The following is a 15,455-nucleotide window of genomic DNA, read 5'->3' on the forward strand; positions in this document are numbered from 1 at the left end:
ACATAGTATGCTGCAGATCAAACTTGTTTATTGTCTATTCTACAAGACCCATACTGCTTTAAATGTCTTCTTAATGTGCAAATATGCAGTTCTTTTTTACACGCTCTCAAATATACAGAGATAATATCACAGTGGTATGTTTGAATAGTAACAGTTGGCCTGGTGGGTCGAAAGTACCTCTAGGTAGCTGTTGGTGTCAAGCTAACCAGGTTCTTCCAGACTCCAAGCAGTAACTAAAAAGCTCCCAGCTTCTGGCAATTTTGAACCATGATATACATGCCTCCTCAAGGTCCACCTTCCCCCTCTCGGCAGGACTGGCTCGGGTTTGTTAGTAGGCTCTCCCCACCCCGTGCCGAGAGGGTTTCCCATCCTCTCCTTGACAGGGTCAGATGTATTGCCTTGTTGCCTAATGTTTTCAAAATGTGCTTAGTCCAAAACGTGAATCAAATAACATATTATTTTGACATGATTGTGAAGGTGATAACATTATTTCTTGAAACCATCACCTAATGTTATATTTTCTACTGCACCACATGCCAACTAGTAGAAAATTGCCAGCCGTATTTCATAAGTGGAGCTAGTTTCGAGAAATAGATGTTCATTGTAAATGGCCTTGTGCACTTGAACTGTAAAGCTACTGTTATCCTGGCCATTGAAAAAGGAAATTCTGCTTCCACCTTTTTTTTCGGTTGATCTGACTTAGACATGCATAAAGGAAAACATGTGTTGTTTTGCAGAATGATGTTCCATCCCTCAGAATAGCTGCAAGAATGTCTCTTGTTTTTCCTTTTGCAGGAGCCATTTAGCGCAAGACATGGCATAGGTGGAATACAGTTAATTTCCTTGTACCTAATATTATGATGGACGATGAATCTGTGGCATAGCTCAGGGCTCTGGTGAGTTCCCAGCCTCTAGTCTGATGATGTACTTTTTAGTGATCTCTGTGGCGCATGGATTGCAGTCGGAAGAGTCGTGATGTAGTTCTAACCTTTGCTTCAAAGCCTGAATGCTTTTATGGTGCATGGATAACAGCAAGACAAGTCAAGATGTAGCTCAGACCTCTGCTAAGTTTGTTGTGTCTAGTCTGCAATCTCTGTGGTGTATGGATGGCAGCAGGATGAGTCGGAACGTACCCCAGACCTCTGGTAAGTTTGTTGTATCTTGTCTGCGGTCTCTGGTGCATGGATGGCAGCAGGAGCAGTCGGTACATAGCGCAGACATTTGGTAAGATTGTTGTCTAGTCTGTGATCTCTGTGGTACATGGATGGCAGCAAGACGAGTCAGGACGTAGCTCAGACCTCTGGTAAGTTTACATCCTCCCATCTAATGTGCTCTTTAGTTCTCTATGGGGCATGAAATGGATGGAAGCAGGATAGATCAGCACTCTGCTAAATTCAAGACCATTGGTCTCATGTACGTGTTGGTGATATCTTTTGGTACTTTTGCCTGAAGGATTCGAAGTGCCAGTCTGCTCGACTCGCACTCCCCACAATTAAAAAGTTTCGAGTGGTTTCTGGATTTTCATTTGTACTTTTCAGCTCTTGCTAGAAAGATATAAAAAGGGTGATGGCACACGCGTTTGACACTTGCCGATCCATGAAGCTAGCTTGTCTTAACTGTGCCATTGCAGAAGATGAACAACCAGTATTAAGTTAAAAAATATGTATCAATTGTTCGAGGGGGGGGGGGATCGATTTAGAGAGTGGTCTTTCTAAATCGAATTGTCACGCCCCTACTGAACACAGGTGCGCACAGGGGCTTACGGGCACATAGAGAACCAGAGGAGTCGTCGCATGAGTGTCTGTGTGGGGAGTGAATGTGTGTTGTACTGGGAAGGGGGTGGGTCGTGGGGGTTAAATGCCCCCGATTAACAAGAGAACCAGTGCCAGAGGGTGGGGTTGGTAAGGGTTCATCTTGGGGTGGTGGGAGGTGGGCAGTATGTGATATTTCGGCATTTTAAAGCCAACACAAAATCGGCCAAAAAACCCGGTCTTGTCTTGTATTGTATTTGGTCTTTGAAATGCGGAAATATTACATAGAGCCGACCAATCGTGGTCAAGTAAGTTCAAAATGTTCTGTTTGAGGAGTTTTTTTTGTCATTTCAAATAAAAGGCTGAAAACGTAAGCTGCAAAAATGTGTATATCTTTTCAATAAATGATCTACTATTAAATTGACTAATAATAGCTTCTTACAGCTCTGCGAAGGGCAAACATTGTGATAGTACACACCATAAAACATAAACACTATTATAATGACAACGCTCATCTTCCTCCTTTCGAGGGTCAGACCCCTTCCAGTGTACCTTCACCCAACTGATTTATCCTTGTGATTTTATTTTTTTAGTTAGTTTATTTCTTTGTCAGACTTAATGTAAATGTGTGCCCTCGAGGTTTCCCTTCTTGATGTAGAGTTTTGTCTTTCAGAGTGGTGCACAGTCCTGCAAGTGCTTGCCATGGCATCTGTCTTTGGATCTGGAGATGCTGTGTTTAAAGAGTTCTGCCCCCTCTATTCCATCCTCAATGCCATCCCTTCAAAGATACAGAAAGGATTTCGGTCTGTCGTGGTCTACCTCACGGCCATTGATGCCAATGGGGATTATATTGCTATTGGCAGTAGTATTGGGATGCTGTACCTGCACTGCCGGCAGGGCAATCAAATGAAAAAATACAACTTGGAGGTAAGAGTGAGCTGGGTTCTAGCAATTTGTATGTATGGGTGATATCTAATCTGTGTTATGTCATCCGTTTATATATAGAGTCCTAATTGGTGAAATAAACTCCACCACAATTTTTTTTTTTGTAGGTCAAATATTAACAGTTAAGTCGTTGAACGTCTTTCTAAGACTGTGATTTGTTATGGATTGTCCCGTTCTAAGTAGGGAACGATGGGCCTGTGGTTGAAGGAAAGGAGCATCACCTTATCACGTTAGATTCCATCACTTCTAATTTATCCAAAACCCTAATCAGTAAAGCCACAGACCTACTCAAACAATGCCTCCCCTGCAGCTCTGATAAAGGTCTCTATATCTAACTCATTTTATAAAGTCTGCTTCACCCTTTCTATTCCTCACTGCCGAGTGTACTTCATTATGCACCAGAATTAGTACAAATACAGACTGTATAAAAATTCTGCAAATAAAAAGGGAAGAATGTGTGGTCAGGCAAAGGAAACCACTAAGCACAATAATTGGCAGACCTTACCAAGGATGAATGTTGATGAGTATTTACAAAGGGCAATGTGGCGTGTCAGAAGAAGCAAGCAGGCGCTTGGAGGACATTTTGAGTATGTTTTATTCAAACAATAAGTATAAGGCCTATCTTTCCCTATCACTAGAGGTTTTACATGCCTTATAAATAACTCGAGGTGCTCGTCAGTCGTCGGAATTCCGAAAGGCAGATGTCCTCCATCCAAAACTAACTCGAATTGATCCTATCACTATTTGACTAACATAAATTATAATAGGAAAATGTCTCTTCCTTCTGGTTGTTCTCTTATGGCAATGTTTCCATCTGTTTTATAGTTCTCATTAATAAGATGTCTTCAGGAAGTCTCTTGTAAACTCCTGGACAAGGTCATGTAATTAATTTATAATGTACTTAGGTTTGCTCTCCCCTCTTGAGATGGTTATCCCACAAAGCTTTGTAATTCTCTTATGGTATCTCCCAGGTGTATATGCCTTTCTGGTCCCTGTAACTCTGGCCTTTTTAAGTTGGCTATGCTTTGTAGCACCATATCCTTCGCAGATTTTCCTGGCGTGGCTCAGTTTGAGGATATCACCTCTGTCCTGTTTCACTTGACTTCAGTTCCTTTTTAGATTCCCACCCTACTTCCCAGGGCGTTTGTCTCCAGTTCTTAACACCTTCTCATTCAGGTTTCATTCCCTATTCTTGGGATCACTTTAATACAGTTCAACTTTATGGGCTTTATATTTAGGAAATCGTCACTTTCACTGGGATGAGTTTCTCTTGCTATCCATTCTCTGATACCTTCTCTGCCAGGGTTATTCTTTATTATTGTGGTTCTATTCATACAGGTCCACTTTACTGGTTTTATTTTCATTATCTCGCCACTTTCACAGGGACGAGTTTCTCCTCTTGCATGGAGATGCCCCAGCGGCCTCCTGGTACTCCTGTTCTCCCCATTACCTTTGTGTTTGCAGGCAAACGTTTTTCGGGCTCACTGCTCGCTCGGGTTCTCTTCCTCTACTCTGCTGCTCTTATTCCTCTTTGGCGTTGGGATCTCTCACTCGCCTCTCTTCCTCTATGCCCCTGCGTCGGACTCAGGTCACAGGGTCTCTCATGGACTCTCGTTTGGTGGTTTTGGCGCTGTTCGACGGGTGGCGTGCCCACCACAAATTCCTTGTGGTCACGCCACCACAGGGACAAGGCGTCCCTTCTTGTTCGTTGCTCTCTCCTCAGAAACGCTGAGCTTCTCACATTTCCCTCTGCTGCTCAGTTCTCTTTCGAAAGTTATGAGCTCAGTGGCTCCCCTTGCCTCTGCTTTCTACCGGTGTCGCCTCATCAGGGGGGCATCCCCTGCTTACGCTCTTTATCAAGTCATGCTTAGCCTCTACTCTGCGCACTCTCTCTCCAGCCTCCTAGTCTCAGGTAATTGTACAGCAGTCCCTGGAGCTTACAATGTTCTTTATATCTGGCAATCCCATATATGCCATTATGGTGTATGGTCTAAGAAATTCCTCGCGGGAACGGCAGTCCTTGTCCTCTAAGGAGGAGTCTCTCCCAGTGAGGGAGTCTCCCCCTTGGGGAGAAGGGACAAATAACCTTGATTCGTCACAGCAACCAATTTGGAGTTATTACTGATGCAGGTGGTTAATTTGTTTTTACCATTGTTTGACTGTCGACGAGTGGGCAACGGAAGAAACGGCCTGTGAGATCACACGATTTAAGGCAAATTTGCTGGCCCCACGCAATGCTTTTGTTTGGGGATAACACAGTAAGGTAAGTAGCCCGAATAACCTTTTCAGCTGGGAAACTTAATATTTCGGAATTAGTGGTCCATGATATGATTGATGGACCGATTGTTTTTCTGTCCTGGGAAATTTCTTCCTGTTTGATTATGCTGAGAATGCCGAGGCTAATTGATGCAAGTAATCCACCATACAACATGGATTCAATCGTTTGTCCGATATCCTGACCCATATAAAAGGTCTTTGTCTCGAGTATTTTGTGGGAGGCTTATCCGTGTTCGAGGTGGGCAGGCTTCAGGTCTCATTGTTTGGACATTTTTATTTTTTCTGTTTTAATCTTACCCATACCAATTCATGGCAAGGCATAGAGCCCAAGCTTTGTTTCTAGACAAATAAAGGAAAACCTCTTTCTACCAGATGAAAGCAGCATTTTGCAATATTTTTTGGGAGGATGAGGCATGTTCTGTGAACCTTTTTGATCATTTAATGAACCTAATTTGTAATTGATCAGCTCTCCTTCTTCCTATCAGTACAAAGAATTGTGAGGGGTCAGAAATGAGAGGTGGACACAAAGTTGGAATATTCTCATTATCAGACATCTTTATTAACACAAAAAGGGTTGGATGAAGGCTTCTCTGTCCCCATTCTAAAGAGTTTCACTTCCTAGGAAACTAAAACAAAAGATAAGTCTAGGTCAAGTCATCAAACTTATAAACTGTCATTGTGTCCAAAACATTCTAATCCGACACTCGCACACAAAATTATCAACTAAGGCTGCAATTAACTATCTCTGACTTATGTTTGGCAAAAAGTGTTCATAACGAAAACTAGCAAATCCAACTGTGAGAGTCTCAGCCATGAAGAGGGGCTCGGCTTGGAATACGGACATCGAGAACCCTATATAAACTCAGAGTACGGGGGCAGTCGAGAAAGACAAGGAGTCCCTCTGGTGGGGCATAGACAGGGCTGGGATGGAATACCCAGTCAGGCAGGAGGAGGAACCCACTTCGGGAAACCAGGACATGAACGGTAAGGAACCCAGACCTCGGAAAGGACAGCCACAGCAACGGGGAAAGTTGGAGAAGACCGCAAGCTCGGACGGGAAAGCCAGACTGAGGTGCGAGCAATGGCGGGCTGAGGCATATAACACCGGACCGAGAGAACAAACCGCTATCGGGGACAAGGGATACCGAAAACCTCATAGTAAAGTGGGCGGGACGTCGCAACGTTAAATGGATGCGGGGAGGGGAGCGCAGCCCTTGCGTATTGTCCTTAGCATGCCAGTCAGTAAACAAGTTGAACACAAGAACATTGGAAAAGGAGGCAACTTGTAAATACAGTGGCTTACCCATAACGTCAACACACTCTACCATAGAAGGTAGGCCCCTCGAGTCACCGGTGCAGTTTCCATCATGGCGGTTAGCGCTCCGGAAAGGAGGAGCTGGGGCTTGGGGGGGGGGGGGGGCGTATCAAGCTTCCTCAGAGTAGGGAGCCCTGATTGGACTAGGGAAGCCCTGATTGGATAAGGGAACTCCAGCCCCTATTTAAAGCAGACAGAGATGATGGACTAACAGGCACTTCTTCCTTTTCAGAAGAGAGACGGAGGTGAAGAGGAAGCTGCAGCGTTCCGTTGGCCATATGAGGATTAAATCCCGATTTGTGCCTTATCCTCTAAGAAGTCCCATACTTGGTTGATTTTTGGACTACATTCAGGACAAGTGAGGTCCTGTCGGTTTTTTTATTTTACTTAAGTCAATAAAAGACTTGTTTTATTTAAGAGCAAAGCCTGTCCAGTGTGCTCCTTCACACCAACAGAAGCAGTCTTTCCCAAGGAGAAATACATGGATCCAGAGGGTGGTTCCTTTCCCTTGATATTTAGGTAGGATGGCAAGTGTCCCTTTCAAACAACAGTTCCTTAAGGATGGCAAAAATGTATTTTTCAAACAATAGTTTGAGGATGGTTAAAGTGTTTCTAAATAATTGTTCCTTTGGCTCTTTATACTCATTTCAGAAAGTTCTTTTCCAAACAATATGTTCCAGAACATTTAGCTCTTCTTAGGTTTCTTTTCACCGAGTTCACAAAAGGAACATCTTATTCAGATGAGAAATTCCATATAAGGTTTCCTTTTAACCTCTTTTGTATTTTGGCGTATTGCTCGATATGCTCCTCCTGTGAGCTCTTCAAGTCTCCTGGTATACCCCTCTGCCAAATAATCTGGTCCCAAAATGGTCTTTGTTTAACTTTAAATGCCTGGTACATTTATTCATCAAGATGTTTTCCATTTGCTGCCCTGAGTGCCTGGTATACTTCTTTACCATGTGCTTTGCAAAATAAGTATGTTTCTTTATACAACTTTAATGGATCTCCTAGTATACTCCCCTGCCAGGCATATTGTTACAGTGTCTTATACTTCAATTTTCTTGGAGTAGATTGCCTGGCATACTCTCCTGCAAGGAATTCCTTTCTGGGGTCTTGCAGATCCCCTTTTATATTTCCCTGCCAGGTATCTTTCCCTCAATTGTTCACTGCCTGATGTGTTCCTTTCACCAGGACCTCGTCTCAGTTTCATTGTGCTTTAGTATAACACAGTTGTATTACTTCACTGTGTTTCTACTTTTATTTGCTTGTGGTATTACTTGTTCCGACTTTCCCCACATCGACATTTCGTACATGGGGGCTTGAAGGTATGTTTTTGTGCTTTGTTTGTTATTCAAATATTGGTATTTGTTTTATTGACTTACATGCCTGTCGGTACGTCCCAGGGAACCCAATGGCTCTAGCCAAACCCGCTGGTATATCGCAGTGTTCCCGACCCGTGGCACGTCGTTGCGATGAAGCTTCCTCTTTAGGATGGCCTCCTTTGCACTGCAGAGCTTCCTCCAGCTCTCCCGGCAACTCCATGTTCACCCGCTGGCTTCTCTCCACGACCGGGACAGAAGACTGCTGCTTCTTAACACAACCGTGTCTCTGGTAGCTTTGCTGCCAGTGCTGCGAGGGTCCTCTAATGATGCTCGCAGCGTCTCTCATGGTCTCTTGCCACGCAGTTATGTAGCTCTTGCAATCATCTTTCAATGCCCTGCGCACTCTTGATTTACTAAAATAATAAAGTCTGCATATTCAGCTTTGTGTTCCTCTCAATCTGTATCAACTCCTCCTTCCTCGTCTCAGTACTTGAGACTTTATGGGAGTAGGAGTTCGTAGAATTTATAGATTTCTAAAATGATATTGTTTAGATCTTTTATTTAGAAAAACATTATAGATAGGAGATATTAAGAGTGTTATGTAGGTGTGAGGTATGAATGGTACCTTCACTAGAGTATATTTTAGGAAGGGGTTTCTGGGTTTTATAATTAGATGGAATTATGGGTCTTCCCCTCTACAAAGGAAGAATACTGCATCTGATCCTTCCTCGTAATACCAGCCCCAGGGTTAGGATCAGGTAGCAGCAGCCATCGCCTGGCCACATAGGAGGAGAAACGTCTCAGGGAGTCAGTGATGACTCCACAGGATTCATCACAGAATCTAACGGTCGATTGTTTTCCTTGAGCTGAAAGATGCTAGATCGGTCTTCACTGGAGCAAAAAGATCATGGAAAAAATGAAAAACTCTTCAATCTTTAGCGAAGGTTAAATTGATACGTACAAAAGTCACTCCCTTTCTCAGAGGAGGGTCAAGGATTTTTCATTCAAGGAATGGCTGACCCTGTTGTCATCCCTCCCTCTGTTTGTGTCAACCTCCTCCCAAGCCGGAAGTCCTTGACCTCAGGTTTGTGCTAGCGATTGATTCTTCCTCTATATGGGCTGCTATGAAAACCTAAAGGTGCACTGGTGCTTATCTCTATAAGCTCCCTCTGGGGATTTCTAGCCTTTCTAGCTGTCTGTATCCTAGCCATTTGTTAGTGGCTGAAAAGGGATTTGGGGGAATAATCCCTTCCAAGTACCTTGTTGTATTCAGATCCCCATTTAGCACTCTCACCTCTCCTCTTCCATTTTCTTCTCCCTTCAGTCTCCTTTCCCTCCTAGGTCTCCTCCGTTCTATTACTCCCACCTTTACTACTCCCTTCCTTCACACTACTCAAACACCCTTCTTTCACTCAGTACTGTCTGCTTCTCAAGCACAGCCCAGTCTACAGCATGCATTGTTTGTGGTTGACTGCTCATCAGTTCATAATGGCTTTTAAGTGAACATCACTAAATCCAAGATCATGCTTTTTGGTTCTAAGTGAGTTTGACATTTCAGTGGATGTCGGGTGGGTCCACCTTGGAAGTGGTGGACTGACTATAAATATTGGGCACTTGTGGGGAAAACCACAAGCAAGTGAATCATGCAAGGTCTTTTATGGCCATGTTTTGGCTTTTCATAGGTGATTGGGGTTGTATACATTGGAGGCTCCCTTTTTGAGTCTACCGCTAAAGGTTACCTCAATGATTCTGTACCGCGTTGAACTTTAGGTTGTTACAGATAAGAGGTGGCTAGGGTGTGGGAGGTCTGGTTTGGCGCCTGTCACTAGGAATGGCTCAGTGAACTCTGTCCTAACTAATGCTTAGTGAGTTGTGATTAATTTTAGGCACGCGCCGTGATTTCCCTTGTATTGCTGGAATGTGGTTGCTGAAAGCAGTAGACTACAGTATGCAATTATACAAAATAGCGGTTTGTAGCAGAGTACACTTTATAGAATCCCTAGATTAGACATGGGCTTGATCTGCTGAAAAAAGTGCAAGTAGACCTTTGCTTTCCTCTTGGAACCCTTTGCATGTTCCAGAATCTCATAAGATCTGGAATGGTGGCGTTTGAGAAAGGAACTTTTCTGGGCCATTTGTCTACTATACAACCTCTTGAGTATTTAACTTGTGTATCCTGTGTAAGAAAGGCATGGCATCAATAGTAAGAGGGACACAAGTGACCACAGTTCAAGGGTGTTTATTGAACTTTAACGAGGGTGTTATGAACGCCCATCTAATCCTAAATCTACGGATGGGAACAAGCAACGACCATCAAATAATAATAATGCAGTCCTAGTGGATTTTTGTCACAATAAAAGGGCCTATACTAAAAAAAAATGATTACCAATCCTTATCTCAAAATACAAATAGTGTAGGGTAGTGTTCATGAAAAAGAAAGAAGTGTTCACAAAATAATATTTCCGAATGCTCAGGCCGTTGGTGGCATGGGACAAGGCAGTTCACTCGAGCATAGCACACTCTCTGGCTTTTTCAGCACGAGGACACAGTTCCGTTACCAGCATCAGGACCTGCTGTGCCCAAGTCTCTTAAGCTATCAAAGTCTCTAGATGCAGAGGGCCTGATGTACCAAAACAAACTAAGTTCCTTTCCTCTTACAAGTACTCAAGGTAGGTGATTCACTCTTCACCCTGGATCCCCCTCAGCCGGCCTCAGATCCCTTTTTATATCACATTTGTTACTTTGGATCCCCCTCTTCCAGGCTCGGAATCCCCTTCTCCAATGTCCAGAGAATATCCTTTCTGGGATTACTCGCAGTTCACCTGGGATGCCCCTCCACTGGGCTCAGATCCTCCTTCTTACACAACCAGTCTCCCTTGGCTGGGCTCTGACCAATTGCAGTTCGTGTTAGCTATCGAAGAGTTTTGAATGTGCACAGGATTTAGCTTGACCCGTTGCAGGAGCACTTCGATTTCACAGTTCACATTTGCCACCTCTCATTTGGATACCTAACAGAGACCTTCGAATGAGCAGCTATGTGGTGCCAGACCACTCTGTATATGGTATCTATCTTGGCTTCAAAAAGATCAGTCATTCCTCAGATGTTCAATTATATTCGTGTCGCTCATCACATATGCTTCACACAGTTTCTTCAGATTGCTTCATACAAAGTTGCTGCTTGCAACCTTGGTTCTAACACAGACGGGTATCCGTCTCTCTGACCCTCTCTTGGGGTTGTTCAGTTCGTACCCAGCCCTGGGGTCATTTGATTCTCACCCCACGTTGGAGGTCGTTTGATTTCAATCTGCCTTGGGGTCATTAGTGTCTCACCCCTGCCCACCTCCTGACTTCCATGAGAGACTGCATACCTTTTTATTTTAACTTATTCTTTCAGGCGGTGCTCCTATGGTTGGGTGTGTTGGTGAGGTGGTGCCATCTTGTTCGGTCAGCTTCCTTCACCTCTGCGGAACAGGTATTCCCTTCCCGCTGGCTCTAAGCAGAGCTTTTGTGGCGGCTTGGCATTGCATCGCTGTTCAATGGCTCCTGCTCCCTCCACTGGGCCTCCGATGCCAGAGCTTGTGATTCTGGGCTGTGGCTAGCTTGCCAAATGTTCTGCAGCCTCCACCGTGGGTCAAAGCACCACTCTGAATATGGGATTGTCTCACCAGTCAACACTTCCCAGGAGGAGGGTCCTCCCGTGTGGCTCTGCAGGCCTCTTTCTTCCCCCTCCACCAATGCGGCTGGGCTCCCCCTCAACTAGGCAGCGAAGGGTTGGGTTTATGTCCTCTTCTCCGGGCTGAATAAAGGACGGTGCCTGATTACAGTCAAAACCATACCCGCCATGCATATATGAAGTGATAACTTCTTACAAATGTCAATTCCCAAATACCTAACAAACCTATTGTATTCTTGAGACAAGGGAGGATAACACATATCCCTATCCAGGGATTTCCTATCCTCTAAGGGGGTTGTGGGATTACCCCCATTGGGATCCCGCTTGCCTTGTCCTAGGGGGTGTTAAGCTTAGCAGGCTCATCTCCCTAGTTCCAAAGGGGGTGGCTTCCCCTTAGGGAGAGAGGACAAATCCAGGGATAGCTTAGCCAGAGATTGGCCAGGAAGACCAATGGGAACCAGGAGGAGTGTTGGAAGGTGTAACACATCCAGTGAATTTGATTTGTCCTATCTCCCTCCCTTTTACAATATATATTTGCATCGTGGCAGCCATGTGCTCAGGCTGATTGTTTTCTTTGTGGCTTTCTCCATTCCCTGGTGAATTTAATTTCCATTTGTTTGGGGAGTATTTCTGTGTCTGCCCTACTCCCCTGCAGCCCTTTGGCACTCACAGCTTCTGTTGCCCCACCATTTTGGTGTGCCGCCAACGATCTCTGCCTGAATGCCAGCAAGACAGAGATCCTCCTCATCGGCACACCTTCACCCTCCTTTCCCCTCACTCTCTGGCTGGCCTCACTTGGCCCTCCTCCTACTCCCACCTGCAAGGCTAAGAACCTCGGGTCATCTTTGATTCTACGCTTTCCTTCTCCGCCCACATCTCTGATGTCTCTAAAAAGTCAAACTCCCTTTTGCACCTCCTCCGAGGTACTCTGCCTTTCCTCTCCTTCCCCAGAAGCTCACTGTCTCCAGAGTCCTGGTTCTCTCTAGGTTGGACTATTGTAACAGCCTCTTTCTAAATCTACTTGCCTCTACTCTCCGCCCTTTATAACTCATCCAGAACAGGGCCCACAAGACTTGTCCTTGTCCCCAAGCCCTGGGATCGTATCTCTCCAGCCCTGAAATCGCTCCACTGGCTCCCAGTGGACGCAAGGATTACATTCAAAACCCTCTGCATTGTCCACAAGGCTTTCTAGGGTCTGGGTCCAAAATGCCTTCAGCTATCCCTCCGTAAATACCTCCCCTGGCGAGCTCTTCGCTCCTCTACCTCTGACTCCCTCAGGGTCAGTTGTTTTGTTTTTGCTTCTGCCCCCGCCCTCCTCTCCCCTGCTGATCTTCTCACTCTCGGCACTGTGCACTTGGCCTACTCTCTGTCCTCTGGGCCCTGGTACCTGCTCATCCTGTCACCCACCCGCACTGCCTTGGGGTAATCCCTTGTACTCTGGTCTGTATCTGCGACCATACAGTCTCCCCCCGCCCCGTCCTTTTCCTGCACTTATCAGACATACCTTGTCTGCTGCTTTAAACCCAGCACTTGCCACTTGCTGGCTGCACTACCACTGTTTGTTGCCTTTTATTATTTATTTTATTATTTATCAAGGTTTGCTTTGCGCTGCACTTCCCAATTCTCCTCCCTCCCTTGCACTTTTCCCCTCTCCCATGCACTTGCGCATTCTCAATGTCACTGGGCCTAGTAAGATTGTTTTTGTTCTCCCTTGTCCACTCACATGTCTTGTCGCGCTCTGAAACACTTGTGTACGAGCGCGATACAAATAAAATATATCATATCATTCACCTTGGGTTGGTAGGTTGGGTGTTCGTTGCCTCATCTTTGTTGGGCTGGACAAATCCTGTTGCATTCCATATCCGTTCTGGATTACATTACCCTGGTTCCAGTTCAGGTTTTCTTGATTGCACCAAAGTGCACTGTAGTCCTGAAAAAGATAAAAATAGCTCTCTGCCCTGAAGAGAGGCTGACAGGTATTGTGGAAGGGACAGTGGTAACAGGAGTTATACATAATGCACATTCAGGAGGTGTTGGGAAATTTAAGAAGGACTACTTGAAAATGCACTCTGGTCGGATGAGATTGAGGCAGTAGTAAGTAAACCATTTAAACAAATGGGAACAAAAATTTCAAAGATCACAAGATACTTAGTTCATGAGGGACGTGACAAAAAAGCAAATGCAGTAGGGATTTGATACTTTAATGGCAAAGTTCTCCTGATTCAGTGTTTGTTTTGTGATGAAACCTGTCCCATTGCAGAATCAAAATAACGATTTCTAAAATGAGGGCTGAAAAAATGTCACATCTATTAATTATTTATTCTGTTCTTCCATTTATAAATATTTACTTTGCCTTAATAGGGAAAATCGGAGTCCATCACCGTTACAAAACTATTGAGCTGCTTCGATGACCTTGTTGCCGTTGGTACAGCCTCTGGGAGGGTTGCTGTTTTTCAGCTCGTCTCTCCGTTGGCTGGGCGAAATAAACAGGTGAAGTCCTATTTCGATGATTTTCTTTCTTCATGATTTTGTAACATGCTTATAACTTGCCTGTGCTCATTCATTTTGAAAGGTTGGCCGTCAGCTGTGCGATGAATCGTACGGAGTCCTCGCCAAACCCCAGCCTAAAGTCTCCCCCCATATGGGCAGGGGAATCAGCCGCTACCTGATCCTAATCCTGGGGGGTGGTATCAGGGGGAACTATCACATGGGAGTAGATGGCCATCAAGGGGAAGTGGTGACTCCAGTAGGAGAGACGCGGTATTCATCTTCCTCTGAGTATGAAGATTAAATAATTTCCAAATACTTAATGTCATGCTATCAATGTGCTAGTCTCTCGAATATTAATGTGCAAAGAGCATGTTATTAAAAAGTAAGTTACACAGTGCCTAAAAGGTTCAGGAATTGAAGATGAAAACCTTGAATTGTCATATTTTTACCTTTTTCAGAAATTATTATTCTAATGTGACATCGCACTCCTTCCCCAATCTCCCCTTATTCTAATAACTCTCAGTTCATAGAACAACCTGACTCAATTAAAAATAACATGAATCAACTTAATGTTAAACATTCTTCGATGGGCTTTAGTTCCCATAATGCTAAAAGTACTCGGACAAAGAATATGAGCGCAGAGTCAATGGAGATTCAGAATGGTGAAAACTCAAAGTTGCGGTCTGGTTGCTTTCATTCAAAGCACCAAAGCAGGATATTTAACTCCTAAGATGAGGACCAGCTGAAGGGAGTGGTGATTGAAACTGATGGGGAAGAAGACAATGAAAGTGCAGCAGAAGGCTGCTGAGAAGCAGTTAATGGCCATGCTGGTGTAGCTGAAGCCATCCGGGGTGCAGGAGCAGCCACAGAGAGAAGCCCGCCAGCCGGAGTCACCCCCAGAAAGCAGAATAGTAACAAGTTGTCCAGCTGAAGAAGAGAAGTGTTCCCGGTGCAGCTTGAGGCAGACCGGTAAAGCCACGGAAGATCAACTTAGCAGTCTGTATTTTATTTAATTTATTTGCATTTTTAAAGCGCTCACACAGCCCGCGGGCATCGAGGCGCTGTTACAGCAATTTGTTTTTTGTCTTAGTTGCGTATTTATAGCACGCTTAAATACGTAGAGGTTTCTAAGCGCGGATCCGGGAATGGAACCTGTGTTGCTTCCTGTCGTCTTGCTTCCAAGGCGAACATGTTGCCGCTGAGCTATCCTCCCGAAGACCGATGCACAACTTGCATAAGGCTCGCAGAGTGGGAGAAAAAAAGCTGACTGGACGCTGAAGGACCGCTGCAAAGCCCAGCAGCAAACGGGAGCTGCTGCAGAGAACCGGTGAGCTGGCAGAGAGTGAATGCTAACTTCGGGGCGGTGCATGTGCGAAAGCTGTTAAAAATAAGTAATTTTGAATACCAAACAATTGATAAAGCAAAGCAAAACTCATGTATTGAATGCCGTACAATTAAAGAAAACAAAGCTAAGAGGCAACGAAGAAAGTTTCCTTGTACGGAACTACAAGAAGGGAAAGATAATAACAAATACTACCCACAGCCAAGAGGCTGTGAAAAGATTTTGGGCAAAACAACCAGTGGAGAAACCCTCTAACCAATACTACTCGCAGCCTGGAGGCTATGGTCATATTATATCAAGGCAACCCATGGGAAAAGATAACACTAGCAATAACCTTATC

At 44.7% G+C, this 15,455-nt stretch overlaps 1 protein-coding gene across 3 annotated transcripts in view; it reads left to right on the forward strand.

Moving 5' to 3' along the window:
- Positions 1 to 15,455, forward strand: part of TECPR2 (tectonin beta-propeller repeat containing 2) — an 879,235-nt gene that overhangs the window by 77,963 nt on the left and 785,817 nt on the right. For 2 of the 3 annotated variants that reach the window (XM_069638097.1, XM_069638099.1), the window contains exons 2-4: positions 796 to 896; positions 2,425 to 2,678; positions 13,645 to 13,773. In XM_069638097.1, the coding sequence (XP_069494198.1) occupies positions 2,454 to 2,678; positions 13,645 to 13,773 (354 nt within the window). In that variant the 5' untranslated portion in view covers positions 796 to 896; positions 2,425 to 2,453. The remainder of the gene's footprint in view (positions 1 to 795; positions 897 to 2,424; positions 2,679 to 13,644; positions 13,774 to 15,455) is intronic. The other variant, XM_069638098.1, reaches the window with a different exon arrangement.

Source organism: Ambystoma mexicanum, chromosome 14 (assembly GCF_040938575.1).
Source record: "Ambystoma mexicanum isolate Mex_15411 chromosome 14, UKY_AmexF1_1, whole genome shotgun sequence".
Taxonomy (NCBI): Eukaryota; Metazoa; Chordata; class Amphibia; order Caudata; family Ambystomatidae; genus Ambystoma; species Ambystoma mexicanum.